The following is a 25,103-nucleotide window of genomic DNA, read 5'->3' as shown; positions in this document are numbered from 1 at the left end:
ATCATTTAAAAACTGTGTAAGTTGGAAAAATGACTATTGTACCAATAGAAAGTATTCTATTCCCTTGTGTGACATAAAATGTAGGATTGCTCTGGGTAGGCACTAGGGGTAAAACTATGTTGAATGAAACCATGCTGGGAGACAATGATTGTGCTGCCTATAACATTAGAACTGAATTAAATGTACCTCAATTAGACAGAGGTACCGTGGTTAAAGGAAAATATGAATGTTTTTACAGACACCACACCGAAGGAATTGATGTAGGAAACACCACTGTAGAATGTGATACTATTTGGGTGTTAGAGAATGCGGGAGTTCGTAAAAGTAATGATAAAGGGTTGATTATGAATAGAAAAGGGTTGTGTAGTTACATAACTCAGGTTGCGCCATCTCTTACTATGTTGAAAAATCAAGACAGAGGTATTGCTGATAGTTTCTGGATGTGTGGAAAAAAAACTAACTGTTGAATGTATTGCCTGATGGATGGATTGGTCCTTGTGCCTTAGTTAGAACAATTCAACAGGTTACCATTATTAAATCACCCCACGATGACTCTGTTAATTCTAGAGTTAAAAGGAAGTATGAGGAAGACCCTGAGGTATACCTTGATGCAATTGGCCAGCCTAGAGGTGTACCTCGAGAGTTCAAGGCAAGAGATGAAGTTAAATCAGGATTTGAATCTATGTTTTTGTGGATGACACCAAATAAAAATTTAGAGTGGATTAATTATATATATTATAACCAACAGATGTTTATTAACTATACTGATTCGGCTCCAACGGCGTTGGGGGAACAGGTACAGGCTACCAGTAAAATGACTTGGAGAAATAGACAGGCTCTCCATTGGCTCTTAGCGGAGAAGGGTGGAGTTTGTGTCATGTTTGGGGATGACTGTTGCACCTTTATTCCCAATATTGCTATGGACAAACTCAAAGGATTATGAGCAGAAGTAAAGGCTAATACTGGTTTAGACTCCCTTGTATGGGATTGGTTAGTCCTAGCGTTAGGAAAGTGGGGAGCCATGTTTGCTAGGATGGCCATCGTGTTGGAAGGAGGGTTATTGGCTCTGGGTATTGCAGTTTGTTGTGTTATACCCCTGGTAAAGTTAATTATGGTTCAGACAACAGTTAAACAGATGTCTGTAATGAGAGATGACCCTCCTGTGGTGATTGATCCTGTACCGGGTAGCCCAGGCAAGTATACTAATAAGTATGGAAAGCCTTGTAATGCGGTTGGTGGACCTTTGGACTGCCCCTTTGGGAATCCAAACTGTCTATATAGAGTAGTTCCTGGAGGTGGTTATGCTTGTCACGATTTTCGTAAGGATGGTTTCCATGTATATGTTAAATTACCCAGTTCAGGTGAATGTTTACTTATACATGTCCACAAAAAGGGACATTTGCGCCGTAAGTGCAAGTGGTGCACAAAATTTAATGTGGAAGGCCATGACCATCATGGAGACCCCGTGTTTTGCGCAAAATGTCAAAGAGGAGATTGTAGAATCTGTCAGGATGAGGACTGTGCTCCTATGTAAGGATTTTAGTATATCTATTTTTGTTTAAGGCCTTGTGTTTCTGTATGTTTGGTCTAGTTAGGTTTTCTTTAATGTTTCTGATTAGATCTTTTACTCTTATGAATATTGGAGATGTTTGGTCTAGTTAGGTTTTCTTTAATGTTTCTGATTGGATCTTTTACTCCTATTTCATATTGGAGATGTTTGGTCTAGTTGGTTTATATGCTTCACTTTGTTTTTATTTTTTGTATTTTCTTGTTTATCATAGGTATTTTCATTTACTATCCCAAAGTCTTATTTGTATCATTTATGTGGCTAAATAGCCCCAGAGGGGGGATTGTAGTAGTAACATAATTGTAGTAGTAACATAAGACACATGGATAACATATAAAGACATAAGACAGCTGAACATTAAAGTAACGAACCACATGTTCACGTTGATCATGAGACTGTGGTAATGGAGATATACTAAGGGACGTTCTGGCCCTCTTATTTTCTCCATTGTGCTGACAGACTGACCAGACACATGGGCACTTAAAACAATTGGACACACTAGACTTATAGTCTACACATTCCACTAAAAGCACACATACCAGAGAAATATGCCTAAAGCAACTGGACACTAATGATAAGAAGAGACATAGAGTCTGCCAATTCCAATAAGGACATACCAGAGAACATGCTGGGGCATTGAGTTAAATATAGGCCTATAGGATAGATGGACATATATTATTTTTAAGACAAGCACGGGTCTGGCCACTATTATAATTTAAATGAAAGCAGATAATGGGCGTTAGTAGGCGTGAACAAGCAGGAAGCCTGAACTAAAAAGATAATGATGGCAGGAAGAATTAGGGGAAGTATGCTTATTTGCATATGGGGTGGACCCATATGCTATTTATGTATAAATGTTGGAACCGGGGTTGGGAAGCGGAGTGTGTTCCGCGGGGTGTGTTCCGCGGGGACATGCCAGTTGGCTGTACAGTTGTAATAAAGAGCATGTTTGAATTTACAAGTTCTGATAAGCGTTGTATTTGAAATGATTTTCCACGACACAATCTAAGCTAGATGCCCTCAATCTCATACAAATTATCAAGGAACCTACCCTAAATCATTATCCTAGTCATTATCCCAGTCACATTAACAACCCATTATCCCAGTCATATTAACAACCCATTATCCCAGTCATATTATGGCGTCAGACCGAGGCTCTGCATCTGTCCTCGTGCTACTAGACCTTAGTGCTGCCTTTGATACCATTGATCACCACATTCTTTTGGAGAGATTGGAAACCCAAATTGGTCTACACGGACAAGTTCTGGCCTGTTTTAGATCTTATCTGTCGGAAAGATTTCAGTTTCTGTGAATGGTTTGTCCTCTGACAAATCAACTGTACATTTCGGTGTTCATCAAGGTTCCGTTTTAGGACCACTATTGTTTTCACTATATATTTTACCTCTTGGGGATGTCATTCGAAAACATAATGTTAACTTTCACTGCTATGCGGATGACACACAGATGTACATTTCAATGAAACATGGTGAAGCCCCAAAATTGCCCTCGCTAGAAGCCTGTGTTTCAGACATAAGGAAGTGGATGGCTGAAAACGTTCTACTTTTAAACTCGGACAAAACAGAGATGCTTGTTCTAGGTCCCAAGAAACAAAGAGATCTTCTGTTGAATCTGACAATTAATCTTGATGGTTGTAAAGTCGTCTCAAATAAAACTGTGAAGGACCTTTGCGTTACTCTGAACCCTGATCTCTCTTTTGACGAACATATCAAGACTGTTTCAAGGACAGCTTTTTTCCATCTACGTAACATTGCAAAAATCAGAGATTTTATGTCCAAAAATGATGCAGAGAAATTGGTCCATGCTTTTGTTACTTCTAGGTTGGACTACTGCAATGCTCTACTTTCCGGTTACCCGGATAAAGCACTAAATAAACCTCAGTTAGTGCTAAATACGGCTGCTAGAATCCTGACTAGACTCGGTCTCAACTTTTAAGTCTTTACCGAAGACTCATCTCTTCAGTGGGTCATATGATTGAGTGTAGTCTGGCCCAGGAGTGTGAAGGTGAACGGAAAGGGTGAACGGAAAGGCTCTGGAGCAACGAACCGCCCTTGCTGTCTCTGCCTGGCCGGTTCCCCACTCTCCACTGGGATTCTCTGCCTCTAACCCTATTACAGGGGCTGAGTCACTGGCTTACTGGTGCTCTTTCATGCCGTCCCTAGGAGGGGTGCGTCACTTGAGTGGGTTGAGTCACTGACGCGGGATCTTCCTGTCTGAGTTGGCGCCCCCCCCTTGGGTTGTCCCCGTCATATTAACAACCCATTATCCTAGTCATTATCCCAGTCATATTAACAACCCATTATCCTAGTCATATTAACAACCCATTATCCCAGTCATATTAACAACCCATTATCCTAGTCATTATCCCAGTCATATTAACAGCCCATTATCCCAGTCATATTAACCTGTCTGGGAACGGCTCGCCAACAGCCAATGAATTTGCAGGGCGCCAAATTCAATCAACAGAGGCCTACCGCCGTGTGCACGCTGCTGCGCCTGTGAGGAAGTAGTAGTTGTAAGTCGCTCTGGATAAGAGCGTCTGCTAAATGACTCAAATGTAAATGTAAATGTAGTTGATCAACATTTTTAAGCGAAACATTCTGTTCCATCAACCTTATTCATTGATACAGGGTGTTCCTCCTCCTCCACTACTTTGATACAGCGTGTTCCTCCTCCTCCACTACTGTGATACAGCGTGTTCCTCCTCCTCCACTACTTTGATACAGCGTGTTCCTCCTCCTCCACTACTTTGATACAGCGTGTTCCTCCTCCTCCACTACTTTGATACAGCGTGTTCCTCCTCCTCCACTACTTTGATACAGCGTGTTCCTCCTCCTCCACTACTTTGATACAGCGTGTTCCTCCTCCTCCACTACATTGATACAGCGTGTTCCTCCTCCTCCACTACATTGATACAGCGTGTTCCTCCTCCTCCACTACATTGATACAGCGTGTTCCTCCTCCTCCACTACATTGATACAGCGTGTTCCTCCTCCTCCACTACATTGATACAGCGTGTTCCTCCTCCTCCACTACTTTGATACAGCGTGTTCCTCCTCCTCCACTACTTTGATACAGCGTGTTCCTCCTCCTCCACTACTTTGATACAGCGTGTTCCTCCTCCTCCACTACATTGATACAGCGTGTTCCTCCTCCTCCTCCACTACATTGATACAGCGTGTTCCTCCTCCTCCACTACTTTGATACAGCGTGTTCCTCCTCCTCCACTACTTTGATACAGCGTGTTCCTCCTCCTCCACTACTGTGATACAGCGTGTTCCTCCTCCTCCACTACTGTGATACAGCGTGTTCCTCCTCCTCCACTACTTTGATACAGCGTGTTCCTCCTCCTCCACTACTTTGATACAGCGTGTTCCTCCTCCTCCACTACTTTGATACAGCGTGTTCCTCCTCCTCCACTACTTTGATACAGCGTGTTCCTCCTCCTCCACTACTTTGATACAGCGTGTTCCTCCTCCTCCACTACTTTGATACAGCGTGTTCCTCCTCCTCCACTACTTTGATACAGCGTGTTCCTCCTCCTCCACTACTTTGATACAGCGTGTTCCTCCTCCTCCACTACTTTGATACAGCGTGTTCCTCCTCCTCCACTACATTGATACAGCGTGTTCCTCCTCCTCCACTACATTGATACTCAACATGGAATCATCATGTACATCACTGCAGTATCAGACGATCCCACTAGAGGTCAGCAGTAAACAGAAACAATTATTCTTCTGATCACTTTTTTAATGTTTAAATTACATTGTGGAATGGAAATCTCTATAATTTTATGGTACACATAATGCAACAAAAACAACACTTTTTTTTTTTGAAATTCTTCTTCTTTTACAACTGATGTGGAACCAAACAGAACACAACGGACTGACGTGGAACCAAACAGAACACAACAGCTGACGTGGAACCAAACAGAACACAACGGACTGACGTGGAACCAAACGGACTGAGTTTCAGGCTGACAGATCCGGGTTATCGTCATGTCTTGGGTAGAGGTCTTCAACTGCCATCGCCATTAAAAACTCTGTCGACACAAGACGTGGGAATTATTGTCACTCGGAATAGTTTAATGTTGATAGTTATGAACCAGACAGTTCGACATTTGTAATTAGCGATAGTTATTATGATAACTAACTAGTTATTGTGGTTAATTGAGTTCATAAAACTCTCACCTTCGGTGTAGTCCATGTCTGGTCGCGTTGAGACGAAGGCCCAGGCCAGACCTACTAACAGGGCTATCACCAGGTTGACCACTATCCAGGGCTGGAGGATTTGGTGCTCTGAACCAGGTGGCCTGGAGGGAGAGGGAGAGGGAGGGGGAGAGAGGGGGAGGGAGAGGGAGGGAGGGAGGGAGGGAGGGGGAGAGGGAGGGGAGGGAGGGGGAGAGAGAGAGAAGTATTAACTACTTCACTTGCTTTGACAATGTTAACATATGTTTCCCATGCCAATAAAGCCCCTTGAAATTAATTGAGAGAGAGGGAGGGGACAGAGACAACACAAAGCTCAGACTAAAGATAGTTTCCTGCAGGTAATTAAGATTGTCCTAGCTACAGATGGAAGGTGAATTAACAGATGACCCATGATGAGTGCTTGTGTCCACATGTCCTGTTGTAGGTCTCCATTCTCCTGTACTCAGCTGTTCTGCTTTAAATAATGTCTCTGTTGTATGTCTCCATTCTCCTGTACTCAGCTGTTCTGCTTTAAATAATGTCTCTGTTGTAGGACTCCATTCTCCTGTACTGTTGTTCTGCTTTAAATAATGTCTCTGTTGTATGTCTCCATTCTCCTGTACTGTTGTTCTGCTTTAAATAATGTCTCTGTTGTAGGTCTCCATTCTCCTGTACTCAGCTGTTCTGCTTTAAATAATGTCTCTGTTGTAGGTCTCCATTCTCCTGTACTGTTGTTCTGCTTTAAATAATGTCTCTGTTGTAGGTCTCCATTCTCCTGTACTGTTGTTCTGCTTTAAATAATGTCTCTGTTGTAGGTCTCCATTCTCCTGTACTCAGCTGTTCTGCTTTAAATTCTGCTTTAAATAATGTCTCTGTTGTAGGTCTCCATTCTCCTGTACTCAGCTGTTCTGCTTTAAATAATGTCTCTGTTGTAGGTCTCCATTCTCCTGTACTGTTGTTCAGCTTTAAATAATGTCTCTGTTGTATGTCTCCATTCTCCTGTACTGTTGTTCTGCTTTAAATAATGTCGCTGTTGTAGGTCTCCATTCTCCTGTACTGTTGTTCTGCTTTAAATAATGTCTCTGTTGTAGGTCTCCATTCTCCTGTACTCAGCTGTTCTGCTTTAAATTCTGCTTTAAATAATGTCTCTGTTGTAGGTCTCCATTCTCCTGTACTGTTGTTCAGCTTTAAATAATGTCTCTGTTGTAGGTCTCCATTCTCCTGTACTGTTGTTCTGCTTTAAATAATGTCTCTGTTGTAGGTCTCCATTCTCCTGTACTCAGCTGTTCTGCTTTAAATAATGTCTCTGTTGTAGGTCTCCATTCTCCTGTACTCAGCTGTTCTGCTTTAAATAATGTCTCTGTTGTAGGTCTCCATTCTCCTGTACTGTTGTTCTGCTTTAAATAATGTCTCTGTTGTCTCTGGTCACTATATAAGGAATAGAGTGATATGGGCCCTGGTCACTATATAGGGAATAGAGTGTTACAGGCCCTGGTCACTATATAGGGAATAGAGTGCTATGGGCCCTGGTCACTATATAGGGAATAGAGTGCTACGGGCCCTGGTCACTATATAGGGAATATAGTGATACAGGCCCTGGTCACTATATAGGGAATAGAGTGTTATGGGCCCTGGTCACTATATAGGGAATAGAGTGCTACGGGCCCTGGTCACTATATAGGGAATATAGTGCTATGGGCCCTGGTCACTATATAGGGAATAGAGTGTTATGGGCCCTGGTCACTATATAGGGAATAGAGTGTTATGGGCCCTGGTCACTATATAGGGAATAGAGTGCTATGGGCCCTGGTCACTATATAGGGAATAGAGTGATACAGGCCCTGGTCACTATATAGGGAATAGAGTGATACAGGCCCTGGTCACTATATAGGGAATAGAGTGATACAGGCCCTGGTCACTATATAGGGAATAGAGTGCTATGGGCCCTGGTCACTATATAGGGAATAGAGTTCTATGGGCCCTGGTCACTATATAGGGAATAGAGTGTTATGGGCCCTGGTCACTATATAGGGAATAGAGTGATATGGGCCCTGGTCACTATATAGGGAATAGAGTGTTATGGGCCCTGGTCACTATATAGGGAATAGAGTGTTATGGGCCCTGGTCACTATATAGGGAATAGAGTGATATGGGCCCTGGTCACTATATAGGGAATAGAGTGTTATGGGCCCTGGTCACTATATAGGGAATAGAGTGATATGGGCCCTGGTCACTATATAGGGAATATAGTGTTATGGGTCCTGGTCACTATATAGGGAATAGAGTGTTATGGGCCCTGGTCACTATATAGGGAATAGAGTGTTATGGGCCCTGGTCACTATATAGGGAATAGAGTGTTATGGGCCCTGGTCACTATATAGGGAATAGAGTGCTATGGGCCCTGGTCACTATATAGGGAATAGAGTGTTACGGGCCTTGGTCACTATATAGGGAATAGAGTGCTATGGGCCCTGGTCACTATATAGGGAATAGAGTGTTATGGGCCCTGGTCACTATATAGGGAATAGAGTGTTATGGGCCCTGGTCACTATATAGGGAATAGAGTGCTGTGCTCACCACAGGGTCTCGTTGGCAGTGGGGTAGAGGTTAATACGATCGCTGGTCATCTGCTGACTGAGAGACAGGATGAGTGCTGTAAAGTACACTGGAAACACCAGAGACGGAAGGAGAAAACATCATATCTCACAGAATATATTTTGTCTTTGTCTACTACGCGGGTTAACCAACAGAAGAGGCTCTACAGATCGTGTGGATGTTGTTATAAACGTGTAAGAAGAGGTGCTTACAGAAGGAGGCCAGAGCAGCCGGGTCCAGAGTGAGGAATCCTCTTAGAGCCATGGAGGCCTTCGCCAGGTTTACCCTGCAACACAGAGCATGGAGATCAGACAGAGGGGCAGCTAGACTACAGGAACAGTAGAGAAACTAGACTACAGGAAACAGTAGAGAAACTAGACTACAGGAAACAGTGTAGAAACTAGATGACAGGAACAGTAGAGAAACTAGACTACAGGAACAGTAGAGAAACTAGACTACAGGAACAGTAGAGAAACTAGACTACAGGAACAGTATAGAAACTAGACTACAGGAAACAGTAGAGAAACTAGACTACAGGAACAGTAGAGAAACTAGACTACAGGAACAGTAGAGAAACTGGACTACAGGAACAGTAGAGAAACTAGAGTACAGGAACAGTATAGAAACTAGACTACAGGAACAGTAGAGAAACTAGACTACAGGAACAGTATAGAAACTAGACTACAGGAACAGTATAGAAACTAGACTACAGGAACAGTAGAGAAACTAGACGACAGGAACAGTATAGAAACTAGACTACAGGAACAGTAGAGAAACTAGACTACAGGAACAGTATAGAAACTAGACTACAGGAACAGTAGAGAAACTAAACTACAGGAAACAGTATAGAAACTAGACTACAGGAACAGTAGAGAAACTAGACGACAGGAACAGTATAGAAACTAGACGACAGGAACAGTAGAGAAACTGGACTACAGGAACAGTATAGAAACTAGACTACAGGAACAGTATAGAAACTAGACTACAGGAACAGTAGAGAAACTAAACTACAGGAACAGTATAGAAACTAGACTACAAGAACAGTAGAAAAACTAAACTACAGGAACAGTAGAGAATCTAGACTACAGGAACAGTAGAGAAACTAGACTACAGGAACAGTAGAGAAACTAGACTACAGGAACAGTAGAGAAACTAGACGACAGGAACAGTATAGAAACTAGACGACAGGAAACAGTATAGAAACTAGACTACAGGTACAGTAGAGAAACTAAACTACAAGAACAGTATAGAAACTAGACTACAGGAACAGTATAGAAACTAGACTACAAGAACAGTAGAAAAACTAAACTACAGGAACAGTAGAGAATCTAGACTACAGGAACAGTATAGAAACTAGACTACAGGAACAGTAGAGAAACTAGACGACAGGAACAGTATAGAAACTAGACGACAGGAACAGTAGAGAAACTAGACTACAGGAACAGTATAGAAACTAGACTAAAGGAACAGTAGAGAAACTAGACTACAGGAACAGTAGAGAAACTAGACTACAGGAACAGTAGAGAAACTAAACTACAGGAAACAGTATAGAAACTAGACTACAGGAACAGTAGAGAAACTAGACGACAGGAACAGTATAGAAACTAGACTACAGGAACAGTATAGAAACTAGACTACAGGAACAGTATAGAAACTAGACTACATGAACAGTATAGAAACTAGACTACAGGAACAGTAGAGAAACTAAACTACAGGAACAGTATAGAAACTAGACTACAGGAACAGTATAGAAACTAGACTACAAGAACAGTAGAAAAACTAAACTACAGGAACAGTAGAGAATCTAGACTACAGGAACAGTAGAGAAACTAGACTACAGGAACAGTAGAGAAACTAGACTACAGGAACAGTAGAGAAACTAGACGACAGGAACAGTATAGAAACTAGACGACAGGAACAGTATAGAAACTAGACTACAGGAACAGTAGAGAAACTAGACTACAGGAACAGTAGAGAAACTAGACTACAGGAACAGTAGAGAAACTAGACTACAGGAACAGTAGAGAAACTAGACTACAGGAACAGTAGAGAATCTAGACTACAGGAACAGTAGAGAAACTAGACTACAGGAACAGTATAGAAAGTAGACTACAGGAACAGTAGAGAAACTAGACTACAGGAACAGTATAGAAACTAGACTACAAGAACAGTAGAGAAACTAAACTACAGGAACAGTAGAGAATCTAGACTACAGGAACAGTAGAGAAACTAGACTACAGGAACAGTAGAGAAACTAGACTACAGGAACAGTAGAGAATCTAGACTACAGGAACAGTAGAGAAACTAGACTACAGGAACAGTATAGAAAGTAGACTACAGGAACAGTAGAGAAACTAGACTACAGGAACAGTATAGAAACTAGACTACAAGAACAGTAGAGAAACTAGACTACAGGAACAGTATAGAAAGTAGACTACAGGAACAGTAGAGAAACTAGACTACAGGAACAGTATAGAAACTAGACTACAAGAACAGTAGAGAAACTAAACTACAGGAACAGTAGAGAATCTAGACTACAGGAACAGTAGAGAAACTAGACTACAGGAACAGTAGAGAAACTAGACTACAGGAACAGTAGAGAAACTAGACTATAGAAACTAGACTACAGGAACAGTAGAGAAACTAGACTACAGCAACAGTAGAGAAACTAGACTACAGGAACAGTAGAGAAACTAGACTACAGGAACAGTAGAGAATCTAGACTACAGGAACAGTAGAGAAACTAGACTACAGGAACAGTATAGAAACTAGACTACAGGAACAGTAGAGAAACTAGACTACAGGAACAGTAGAGAAACTAGACTACAGGAACAGTATAGAAACTAGACTACAGGAACAGTAGAGAAACTAGACTACAAGAACAGTATAGAAACTAGACTACAGGAACAGTAGAGAAAACTGGTACTACTGTGATTCAAACCCCCGCTGTTTGGGGGGGACATAGGCCCCTGTTTGGGGAGACATAGGCCCCTGTTTGGGGGGACATAGGCCCCTGTTTGGGGGGACATAGGGGGATATGTGTAGTCCAGGCCGGCTGTGTTGACCACTAGACCAACCTCTGACACGAGAGGACAACGTTCCTATATCAAAGTGTTCAGAGAGAGATACAGAAAAATAACGTTTGACTCTATCCATGCCATCCTTACCTGTCGATGGCAGACACTGTGCTGATAGCCAGCAGTAGGTAGAGGAGAGACTGGGCAGGGTAGGACCTTACCTGTCGAAGGCAGACACTGTGCTGAGAACAGACATTGAGCAGGGTAGGACCTTACCTGTCGATGGCAGACACACTGTGCTGAGAACAGACATTGAGCAGGGTAGGACCTTACCTGTCGAAGGCAGAAACTGTGCTGATAGCCAGCAGTAGGTAGAGGAGAGACTGGGCAGGGTAGGCCAAGGAGTGGTACTGCTGTAGCAGGTTAGGTAGGGTGGTGAACTGCTCCCCAGCCAAAACATACACCACCACGGTGTTCCACACTGCATAGCCAGCCAGGAAGCCATGGGAGAACAGACCTATCACTCTGGAGAGAGAGACACACACACAAAGACACATAAACACAGAGAGAGAGAGAGAGAGGGAGACAGAGACAGAGACAGAGAGAGCGAGAGAGAGAGAGAGACAGAGAGAGAGAGAAAGAGAGAGAAAAAGAAAGACAGACAGACAGAGAAAATTTCGATAAAGTGTCAGTTATCACATCCAAGCCCTCTGCAAGGCATGTAACTCACCTGAACCCGCTGTGTACTCTCATGGCTACGTCCCTGGTCGTCCAGAGGGGTCTGACCTCCATGTATTCCTCCATGTGCTCAGGTAGATGTGCGTTGTGTTTGGGCGGGTCAGTCGCCTGGAAACGCTCTGAAGGAACAAGAGACAACAACTGGTTAAAGACCAGGTTCTGAGTCCAAAAGGAGAGGGTCAGTTTCACCCGGACACAGATTTAGTCTAGTCTTGGACTACGAAGCATGCTCTCCATTGAAACTGTTTATTAGTCCTGGACTACGAAGCATGCTCTCCGTTGAAACTGTTTATTAGTCCTGGACTACGAAGCATGCTCTCCGTTGAAACTGTTTATTTGTCCTGGACTACGAAGCATGCTCTCCGTTGAAACTGTTTATTTGTCCTGGACTACGAAGCATGCTCTCCGTTGAAACTGTTTATTAGTCCTGGACTACGAAGCATGCTCTCCGTTGAAACTGTTTATTAGTCCTGGGCTACGAAGCATGCTCTCCGTTGAAACGGTTTATTAGTCCTGGACTACGAAGCATGCTCTCTGTTGAAACTGTTTATTAGTCTTGGACTACGAAGCATGCTCTCCGTTGAAACTGTTTATTAGTCCTGGACTACGAAGCATGCTCTCTGTTGAAACTGTTTATTAGTCCTGGACTACGAAGCATGCTCTCCGTTGAAACTGTTTATTAGTCCTGGACTACGAAGCATGCTCTCCGCTGAAACTGTTTATTAGTCCTGGACTACGAAGCATGCTCTGCGTTGAAACTGTTTATTAGTCCTGGGCTACGAAGCATGCTCTCTGTTGAAACTGTTTATTAGTCCTGGACTACGAAGCATGCTCTCTGTTGAAACTGTTTATTAGTCCTGGACTACGAAGCATGCTCTCCGTTGAAACTGTTTATTAGTCTTGGACTACGAAGCATGCTCTCCGCTGAAACTGTTTATTAGTCCTGGACTACGAAGCATGCTCTCCTCTGAAACTGTTTATTAGTCCTGGACTACGAAGCATGCTCTCCGTTGAAACGGTTTATTAGTCCTGGACTACGAAGCATGCTCTCCGTTGAAACTGTTTATTAGTCCTGGACTACGAAGCATGCTCTCCGTTGAAACGGTTTATTAGTCCTGGACTACGAAGCATGCTCTCCGTTGAAACGGTTTATTAGTCCTGGACTACGAAGCATGCTCTCCGTTGAAACTGTTTATTTGTCCTGGACTACGAAGCATGCTCTCAGCTGAAACTGTTTATTAGTCCTGGACTACGAAGCATGCTCTCTGTTGAAACTGTTTATTAGTCCTGGACTACGAAGCATGCTCTCCGTTGAAACTGTTTATTAGTCCTGGACTACGAAGCATGCTCTCCGCTGAAACTGTTTATTAGTCCTGGACTACGAAGCATGCTCTGCGTTGAAACTGTTTATTAGTCCTGGGCTACGAAGCATGCTCTCTGTTGAAACTGTTTATTAGTCCTGGACTACGAAGCATGCTCTCTGTTGAAACTGTTTATTAGTCCTGGACTACGAAGCATGCTCTCCGTTGAAACGGTTTATTAGTCCTGGACTACGAAGCATGCTCTCCGTTGAAACTGTTTATTAGTCCTGGACTACGAAGCATGCTCTCCGTTGAAACGGTTTATTAGTCCTGGACTACGAAGCATGCTCTCCGTTGAAACTGTTTATTTGTCCTGGACTACGAAGCATGCTCTCAGCTGAAACTGTTTATTAGTCCTGGACTACGAAGCATGCTCTCTGTTGAAACTGTTTATTAGTCCTGGACTACGAAGCATGCTCTCCGTTGAAACGGTTTATTAGTCCTGGACTACGAAGCATGCTCTCCGTTGAAACGGTTTATTAGTCCTGGACTACGAAGCATGCTCTCCGTTGAAACTGTTTATTTGTCCTGGACTACGAAGCATGCTCTCAGCTGAAACTGTTTATTAGTCCTGGACTACGAAGCATGCTCTCTGTTGAAACTGTTTATTAGTCCTGGACTAGTGATTTACTTTAAGAAGTGAAATACTTTTTAAGTGTTTTCAGCGCCGTTGTACCGTTGTTTAGGTATGAGATATAAGTCTCTGCCGACACCGCAAGATTTGGTTGTACGTTCCGATTTTACGTTGAGAGACAGGACACTCACTGTTTCTCTCCACAAACACTTTGCCGACGGGCTGGCTGTGGCCCAGAGGAGAAGAAAACAGAGAATGCTGGGGGATAGCATGGTGCAAACCACTGACAATGTCACCGTCCTCCACACCCAGGTCATTGGTGTAATGCATGTCAATCTTGGACTTCCTGTTGTGGGGAAGAAAAGAGGCGGGTGCAGATAGTAATCAAGATGGAGATTATGAAGACGTTCCAGGTCGTTTACCGTGCTGATATATTGTCAACAGGTCATTAAGTCCTATTGATGGGGGTTCCTGGAACACATACTCATAATAGGCGACCTGGAACGTCCCCATAGTTTGATGCTGAATGTTAGATTTGTCACAATGTTCTCTTTTTCATATGTTCTGTAACAGTTGCTTTACAGAGCATTGAATACCCCCCCCCCCCATACAGCACCACAGACATGGTGGGTCTAGCCTAGTCCCAGATCTGGTTGTGCTGTTTTCCGATGGTCACAATGACCACATGGGTTTGCAAACCGTACAAACAGATGTGGTACCAAGCTATGGAGGGTCTGGCCTACGGGGTCTGCCCTACGGGGTCTGCCCTACAGGGTCTGGCCTACAGCAGTCTAGCACTCACTTCTTCCTCTTGGTTTTTGTCCTGGTGACGACTTGTTCCTCCCCGTCCGTGTGCTGGTCCATCCCGTCCCCATTCACCAGCTCCGGCTCCTCCATGTCTGGGATGGATGGATGGATGGATGGATGGATGGATGGATGGATGGATGGATGGATGGAGGGAGGGATGGATGGATAGATAGTTAGCCATAATTTACCAGCCATTTGAGAATAGATAATTAACACAATTACACATGGAGATGAGAGAGGTTTAAAGGCTTTCTATACATCTATACAACTACAGCCAACTAATTATTGAGTAGTACAGTCCGTAGTAGACTATTCGTGTTAAATCAGGACCAACTATCGAACGAGCAACTATGTCCAGCTGCAACCAACTGTGACTACAGTCTACACACCAGGCAGAGTATTTCTTTGGGCTGGCTGTAGTCTGATAAATAAAAGGCTTAGACATAAAGGGCCAGTTACTTAGTGTTGATGGAATTTATATGTTTAAATGAATGATTAGAATATTCCACCCTGAAACCATATAATTGTATGAAATTGATTAGAATCATAAAGTTATAATAAATTATGTGTGTAGTTTTAGTCAGAATTAGGGTAAAACAATATATCTGTACAATGTGTCTCTATAGTATCTTAAACACAGACTGTCTGAGCAAGTTTCAGTGCCACCTTGGCTAGGGGCCACTGAGAGATTTGGGGAAGGACAGGGAGTACTTCTCACGGTCCCTAATCTTTGTCGGCTGGGTAGTGATACATTGTGTGCGTAGGATACCTACTGTTTGTGTGTGAAAGTATGTACGTAGGATACCTACTGTTTGTGTGTGAAAGTATGTACGTAGGATACCTACTGTTTGTGTGTGAATGTAAGTGCGTAAGGAGCCAGTATAAAATGAAAGGTTTTGTACAACGGACTAGTGCTCTCGTGAATAAACATTTTGACTATCATAGCTGGGCCTCCGTCTGTTTCATTCAACCAGTATCTCATAAATTCTGGGTTGCAGACTGAGTAGTTAATTGAATTGGGTTATGAACATTGAGGACATAATTCTCGTAACACTTAGACACAGATTAAAAATACTGGGTCCAAAGCACTTACAAATTCATAACTTATTGTACAAAGAAACATATATCTCTCTTTTTTTTTTGCAGGACGTAACATATATGAAATTGATGACGTAGTACACAATTGTGCACAATTATCAGGGACCCATTTTGTCTTGTAAACACTACTTTCAAAACTACTGGCTAAAATGAAACAAAAGCTCTACAGCATGACTTCAAGCCTAGTCTAGAGCTTAAAGGATTCTCAACGGAGATATTTTTAGTCCAGGTAATATCCGTGTCTGGAAAACCAGGCCACAAAGTAGGAGACAGAAAGCAGCAGGGTTTCCATTAGGAAGATGTGATAAAAAATTTTTTTATTTTTATTTACCAACCATTTGAGAAATTTACCAGATCCATATGCATTGGGGTGTCCTGACACAGCGTTCAGAATGACAGAAATCACATTTACATTATGGTAATGAATCTTAACAGAAGATGTAACTTATGTAATGAAGCAGCCAATAAAACTTAATTCTTAAACATTTGCCAAAATACTATTAGCTGGGAAACACCATTCTAAACAGCACACCTGGGAAAACACCATTCTAAACAGCACACCTGGGAAAACACCATTCTAAACAGCACACCTGGGAAAACACCATTCTAAACAGCCCACCTGGGAAAACACCATTCTAAACAGCCCACCTGGGAAAACACCATTCTAAACAGCCCACCTGGGAAAACACCATTCTAAACAGCCCACCTGGGAAAACACCATTCTAAACAGCACACCTGGGGAAAACACCATTCTAAACAGCACACCTGGGGAAAACACCATTCTAAACAGCCCACCTGGGGAAACACCATTCTAAACAGCACACCTGGGAAAACACCATTCTAAACAGCACAACTGGGAAAACACCATTCTAAACAGCACAACTGGGAAAACACCATTCTAAACAGCACACCTGGGAAAACACCATTCTAAACAGCACACCTGGGAAAACACCATTCTAAACAGCCCACCTGGGAAAACACCATTCTAAACAGCCCACCTGGGAAAACACCATTCTAAACAGCACACCTGGGAAAACACCATTCTAAACAGCACACCTGGGAAAACACCATTCTAAACAGCACAACTGGGAAAACACCATTCTAAACAGCACACCTGGGAAAACACCATTCTAAACAGCACACCTGGGAAAACACCATTCTAAACAGCACACCTGGGAAAACACCATTCTAAACAGCACACCTGGGAAAACACCATTCTAAACAGCACACCTGGGAAAACACCATTCTAAACAGCACACCTGGGAACACACCATTCTAAACAGCCCACCTGGGAAAACACCATTCTAAACAGCACACCTGGGAAAACACCATTCTAAACAGCACACCTGGGAAAACACCATTCTAAACAGCCCACCTGGGAAAACACCTGGGAAAACACCATTCTAAACAGCCCACCTGGGAACACACCATTCTAAACAGCACACCTGGGAAAACACCATTCTAAACAGCACACCTGGGAAAACACCATTCTAAACAGCACACCTGGGAAAACACCATTCTAAACAGCCCACCTGGGAAAACACCTGGGAAAACACCATTCTAAACAGCCCACCTGGGAAAACACCATTCTAAACAGCCCACCTGGGAAAACACCATTCTAAACAGACCACCTGGGAAAACACCATTCTAAACAGACCACCTGGGAAAACACCATTCTAAACAGCACACCTGGGAAAACACCATTCTAAACAGCACACCTGGGAAAACACCATTCTAAACAGCACACCTGGGAAAACACCATTCTAAACAGCACACCTGGGAAAACACCATTCTAAACAGCACACCTGGGAACACACCATTCTAAACAGACCACCTGGGAAAACACCATTCTAAACAGCCCACCTGGGAAAACACCATTCTAAACAGCACACCTGGGAAAACACCATTCTAAACAGACCACCTGGGAAAACACCATTCTAAACAGCCCACCTGGGAAAACACCATTCTAAACAGACCACCTGGGAAAACACCATTCTAAACAGCACACCTGGGAAAACACCATTCTAAACAGCACACCTGGGAAAACACCATTCTAAACAGCCCACCTGGGAAAACACCATTCTAAACAGCCCACCTGGGAAAACACCATTCTAAACAGCACACCTGGGGAAAACACCATTCTAAACAGCCCACCTGGGGAAACACCATTCTAAACAGCACACCTGGGAAAACACCATTCTAAACAGCACAACTGGGAAAACACCATTCTAAACAGCACACCTGGGAAAACACCATTCTAAACAGCACACCTGGGAAAACACCATTCTAAACAGCACACCTGGGAAAACACCATTCTAAACAGCCCACCTGGGAAAACACCATTCTAAACAGCCCACCTGGGAAAACACCATTCTAAACAGCACACCTGGGAAAACACCATTCTAAACAGCACACCTGGGAACACACCATTCTAAACAGCCCACCTGGGAAAACACCATTCTAAACAGCACACCTGGGAAAACACCATTCTAAACAGCACACCTGGGAAAACACCATTCTAAACAGCACACCTGGGAAAACACCATTCTAAACAGCCCACCTGGGAAAACACCATTCTAAACAGCCCACCTGGGAAAAAACCATTCTAAACAGCCCACCTGGGAAAACACCATTCTAAACAGCCCACCTGGGAAAACACCATTCTAAACAGTCCACCTGGGAAAACACCATTCTAAACAGCCCACCTGGGAAAACACCATTCTAAACAGCCCATCTGGGAAAACACCATTCTAAACAGACCACCTGGGAAAACACCATTCTAAACAGCACACCTGGGAAAACACCATTCTAAACAGCACACCTGGGAAAACACTGTTCTAAACAGCACACCTGGGAAAACACTGTTCTAAACAGCACACCTGGGAAAACACCGTTCTAAACAGCACACCTGGGAACACACCATTCTAAACAGACCACCTGGGAAAACACCATTCTAAACAGACCACCTGGGAAAACACCATTCTAAACAGACCACCTGGGAAAACACCATTCTAAACAGACCACCTGGGAAAACACCATTCTAAACAGACCACCTGGGAAAACACCATTCTAAACAGACCACCTGGGAAAACACCATTCTAAACAGCACACCTGGGAAAACACCATTCTAAACAGCACACCTGGGAAAACACCATTCTAAACAGCACACCTGGGAAAACACCATTCTAAACAGCACACCTGGGAAAACACCATTCTAAACAGCACACCTGGGAACACACCATTCTAAACAGACCACCTGGGAAAACACCATTCTAAACAGCACACCTGGGAAAACACCATTCTAAACAGCACACCTGGGAAAACACCATTCTAAACAGACCACCTGGGAAAACACCATTCTAAACAGACCACCTGGGAAAACACCATTCTAAACAGCACACCTGGGAAAACACCATTCTAAACAGCACACCTGGGAAAACACCATTCTAAACAGACCACCTGGGAAAACACCATTCTAAACAGCCCACCTGGGAAAACACCATTCTAAACAGCCCACCTGGGAAAACACCATTCTAAACAGCACACCTGGGAAAACACCATTCTAAACAGCCCACCTGGGAAAACACCATTCTAAACAGCCCACCTGGGAAAACACCATTCTAAACAGCCCACCTGGGAAAACACCATTCTAAACAGCCCACCTGGGAAAACACCATTCTAAACAGCCCACCTGGGAAAACACCATTCTAAACAGCCCACCTGGGAAAACACCATTCTAAACAGCCCACCTGGGAAAACACCATTCTAAACAGACCACCTGGGAAAACACCATTCTAAACAGCACACCTGGGAAAACACCATTCTAAACAGCACACCTGGGAAAACACCATTCTAAACAGCACACCTGGGAAAACACCATTCTAAACAGCACACCTGGGAAAACACCATTCTAAACAGCACACCTGGGAAAACACCATTCTAAACAGCACACCTGGGAACACACCATTCTAAACAGACCACCTGGGAAAACACCATTCTAAACAGCACACCTGGGAAAACACCATTCTAAACAGCACACCTGGGAAAACACCATTCTAAACAGACCACCTGGGAAAACACCATTCTAAACAGCCCACCTGGGAAAACACCATTCTAAACAGCCCACCTGGGAAAACACCATTCTAAACAGACCACCTGGGAAAACACCATTCTAAACAGACCACCTGGGAAAACACCATTCTAAACAGCACACCTGGGAAAACACCATTCTAAACAGCACACCTGGGAAAACACCATTCTAAACAGCACACCTGGGAAAACACCATTCTAAACAGCACACCTGGGAAAACACCATTCTAAACAGCACACCTGGGAACACACCATTCTAAACAGACCACCTGGGAAAACACCATTCTAAACAGCACACCTGGGAAAACACCATTCTAAACAGCACACCTGGGAAAACACCATTCTAAACAGACCACCTGGGAAAACACCATTCTAAACAGACCACCTGGGAAAACACCATTCTAAACAGCACACCTGGGAAAACACCATTCTAAACAGCACACCTGGGAAAACACCATTCTAAACAGCACACCTGGGAAAACACCATTCTAAACAGCACACCTGGGAAAACACCATTCTAAACAGCACACCTGGGAAAACACCATTCTAAACAGCACACCTGGGAACACACCATTCTAAACAGACCACCTGGGAAAACACCATTCTAAACAGCACACCTGGGAAAACACCATTCTAAACAGACCACCTGGGAAAACACCATTCTAAACAGACCACCTGGGAAAACACCATTCTAAACAGCACACCTGGGAAAACACCATTCTAAACAGCACACCTGGGAAAACACCATTCTAAACAGACCACCTGGGAAAACACCATTCTAAACAGCCCACCTGGGAAAACACCATTCTAAACAGCCCACCTGGGAAAACACCATTCTAAACAGCACACCTGGGAAAACACCATTCTAAACAGCCCACCTGGGAAAACACCATTCTAAACAGCCCACCTGGGAAAACACCATTCTAAACAGCCCACCTGGGAAAACACCATTCTAAACAGCCCACCTGGGAAAACACCATTCTAAACAGCCCACCTGGGAAAACACCATTCTAAACAGCACACCTGGGAAAACACCATTCTAAACAGCACACCTGGGAAAACACCATTCTAAACAGCACACCTGGGAAAACACCATTCTAAACAGACCACCTGGGAAAACACCATTCTAAACAGCCCACCTGGGAAAACACCATTCTAAACAGCCCACCTGGGAAAACACCATTCTAAACAGCCCACCTGGGAAAACACCATTCTAAACAGCACACCTGGGAAAACACCATTCTAAACAGCCCACCTGGGAAAACACCATTCTAAACAGCCCACCTGGGAAAACACCATTCTAAACAGCCCACCTGGGAAAACACCATTCTAAACAGCCCACCTGGGAAAACACCATTCTAAACAGACCACCTGGGAAAACACCATTCTAAACAGCACACCTGGGAAAACACCATTCTAAACAGCACACCTGGGAAAACACCATTCTAAACAGCACACCTGGGAAAACACCATTCTAAACAGCACACCTGGGAAAACACCATTCTAAACAGCCCACCTGGGAAAACACCATTCTAAACAGCCCACCTGGGAAAACACCATTCTAAACAGCCCACCTGGGAAAACACCATTCTAAACAGCCCACCTGGGAAAACACCATTCTAAACAGCCCACCTGGGAAAACACCATTCTAAACAGCCCACCTGGGAAAACACCATTCTAAACAGCCCACCTGGGAAAACACCATTCTAAACAGCCCACCTGGGAAAACACCATTCTAAACAGCCCACCTGGGAAAACACCATTCTAAACAGCCCACCTGGGAAAACACCATTCTAAACAGCCCACCTGGGAAAACACCATTCTAAACAGCCCACCTGGGAAAACACCATTCTAAACAGCCCACCTGGGAAAACACCATTCTAAACAGACCACCTGGGAAAACACCATTCTAAACAGCACACCTGGGAAAACACCATTCTAAACAGCACACCTGGGAAAACACCATTCTAAACAGCACACCTGGGAAAACACCATTCTAAACAGCACACCTGGGAAAACACCATTCTAAACAGCACACCTGGGAACACACCATTCTAAACAGACCACCTGGGAAAACACCATTCTAAACAGCACACCTGGGAAAACACCATTCTAAACAGCACACCTGGGAAAACACCATTCTAAACAGCCCACCTGGGAAAACACCATTCTAAACAGACCACCTGGGAAAACACCATTCTAAACAGACCACCTGGGAAAACACCATTCTAAACAGCACACCTGGGAAAACACCATTCTAAACAGCACACCTGGGAAAACACCATTCTAAACAGCACACCTGGGAAAACACCATTCTAAACAGCACACCTGGGAAAACACCATTCTAAACAGCACACCTGGGAACACACCATTCTAAACAGACCACCTGGGAAAACACCATTCTAAACAGCACACCTGGGAAAACACCATTCTAAACAGCACACCTGGGAAAACACCATTCTAAACAGACCACCTGGGAAAACACCATTCTAAACAGACCACCTGGGAAAACACCATTCTAAACAGCACACCTGGGAAAACACCATTCTAAACAGCACACCTGGGAAAACACCATTCTAAACAGCACACCTGGGAAAACACCATTCTAAACAGCACACCTGGGAAAACACCATTCTAAACAGCACACCTGGGAAAACACCATTCTAAACAGCACACCTGGGAACACACCATTCTAAACAGACCACCTGGGAAAACACCATTCTAAACAGCACACCTGGGAAAACACCATTCTAAACAGCACACCTGGGAAAACACCATTCTAAACAGACCACCTGGGAAAACACCATTCTAAACAGACCACCTGGGAAAACACCATTCTAAACAGCACACCTGGGAAAACACCATTCTAAACAGCACACCTGGGAAAACACCATTCTAAACAGACCACCTGGGAAAACACCATTCTAAACAGCCCACCTGGGAAAACACCATTCTAAACAGCCCACCTGGGAAAACACCATTCTAAACAGCACACCTGGGAAAACACCATTCTAAACAGCCCACCTGGGAAAACACCATTCTAAACAGCCCACCTGGGAAAACACCATTCTAAACAGCCCACCTGGGAAAACACCATTCTAAACAGCCCACCTGGGAAAACACCATTCTAAACAGCCCACCTGGGAAAACACCATTCTAAACAGCCCACCTGGGAAAACACCATTCTAAACAGCCCACCTGGGAAAACACCATTCTAAACAGCCCACCTGGGAAAACACCATTCTAAACAGACCACCTGGGAAAACACCATTCTAAACAGCACACCTGGGAAAACACCATTCTAAGCAGCACACCTGGGAAAACACCATTCTAAACAGCACACCTGGGAAAACACCATTCTAAACAGCACACCTGGGAAAACACCATTCTAAACAGCACACCTGGGAACACACCATTCTAAACAGACCACCTGGGAAAACACCATTCTAAACAGCACACCTGGGAAAACACCATTCTAAACAGCACACCTGGGAAAACACCATTCTAAACAGACCACCTGGGAAAACACCATTCTAAACAGCCCACCTGGGAAAACACCATTCTAAACAGACCACCTGGGAAAACACCATTCTAAACAGACCACCTGGGAAAACACCATTCTAAACAGACCACCTGGGAAAACACCATTCTAAACAGCACACCTGGGAAAACACCATTCTAAACAGCACACCTGGGAAAACACCATTCTAAACAGCACACCTGGGAAAACACCATTCTAAACAGCACACCTGGGAACACACCATTCTAAACAGACCACCTGGGAAAACACCATTCTAAACAGCACACCTGGGAAAACACCATTCTAAACAGCACACCTGGGAAAACACCATTCTAAACAGACCACCTGGGAAAACACCATTCTAAACAGACCACCTGGGAAAACACCATTCTAAACAGCACACCTGGGAAAACACCATTCTAAACAGCACACCTGGGAAAACACCATTCTAAACAGACCACCTGGGAAAACACCATTCTAAACAGCCCACCTGGGAAAACACCATTCTAAACAGCCCACCTGGGAAAACACCATTCTAAACAGACCACCTGGGAAAACACCATTCTAAACAGCACACCTGGGAAAACACCATTCTAAACAGCACACCTGGGAAAACACCATTCTAAACAGCACACCTGGGAAAACACCATTCTAAACAGCACACCTGGGAAAACACCATTCTAAACAGCCCACCTGGGAAAACACCATTCTAAACAGCCCACCTGGGAAAACACCATTCTAAACAGCCCACCTGGGAAAACACCATTCTAAACAGCCCACCTGGGAAAACACCATTCTAAACAGCCCACCTGGGAAAACACCATTCTAAACAGCCCACCTGGGAAAACACCATTCTAAACAGCCCACCTGGGAAAACACCATTCTAAACAGCCCACCTGGGAAAACACCATTCTAAACAGCCCACCTGGGAAAACACCATTCTAAACAGCCCACCTGGGAAAACACCATTCTAAACAGCCCACCTGGGAAAACACCATTCTAAACAGCCCACCTGGGAAAACACCATTCTAAACAGACCACCTGGGAAAACACCATTCTAAACAGCACACCTGGGAAAACACCATTCTAAACAGCACACCTGGGAAAACACCATTCTAAACAGCACACCTGGGAAAACACCATTCTAAACAGCACACCTGGGAAAACACCATTCTAAACAGCACACCTGGGAACACACCATTCTAAACAGACCACCTGGGAAAACACCATTCTAAACAGCACACCTGGGAAAACACCATTCTAAACAGCACACCTGGGAAAACACCATTCTAAACAGACCACCTGGGAAAACACCATTCTAAACAGCCCACCTGGGAAAACACCATTCTAAACAGACCACCTGGGAAAACACCATTCTAAACAGACCACCTGGGAAAACACCATTCTAAACAGACCACCTGGGAAAACACCATTCTAAACAGCACACCTGGGAAAACACCATTCTAAACAGCACACCTGGGAAAACACCATTCTAAACAGCACACCTGGGAAAACACCATTCTAAACAGCAC

The 25,103-nt window shown here is 43.9% G+C and overlaps 1 protein-coding gene across 2 annotated transcripts in view; it reads right to left on the bottom strand.

Annotated features, from left to right (window-relative positions):
- Positions 1-5,323: 5,323 nt before the first annotated feature.
- Positions 5,324-25,103, bottom strand: part of tmem237a (transmembrane protein 237a) — a 79,301-nt gene continuing 59,521 nt past the window's right edge. For both annotated transcript variants that reach the window (XM_071340050.1, XM_071340049.1), the window contains exons 4-11: positions 14,860-14,956; positions 14,249-14,403; positions 12,115-12,241; positions 11,718-11,909; positions 8,580-8,653; positions 8,350-8,437; positions 5,776-5,897; positions 5,324-5,627 (exon numbers count right to left, since the gene is read on the bottom strand). In XM_071340050.1, the coding sequence (XP_071196151.1) occupies positions 5,557-5,627; positions 5,776-5,897; positions 8,350-8,437; positions 8,580-8,653; positions 11,718-11,909; positions 12,115-12,241; positions 14,249-14,403; positions 14,860-14,956 (926 nt within the window). In that variant the 3' untranslated portion in view covers positions 5,324-5,556. The remainder of the gene's footprint in view (positions 5,628-5,775; positions 5,898-8,349; positions 8,438-8,579; positions 8,654-11,717; positions 11,910-12,114; positions 12,242-14,248; positions 14,404-14,859; positions 14,957-25,103) is intronic.

This window comes from Salvelinus alpinus, chromosome 14, assembly GCF_045679555.1.
Source record: "Salvelinus alpinus chromosome 14, SLU_Salpinus.1, whole genome shotgun sequence".
NCBI classification, from domain to species: domain Eukaryota; kingdom Metazoa; phylum Chordata; class Actinopteri; order Salmoniformes; family Salmonidae; genus Salvelinus; species Salvelinus alpinus.
This window is presented reverse-complemented; position numbering and strand designations above follow the sequence as displayed.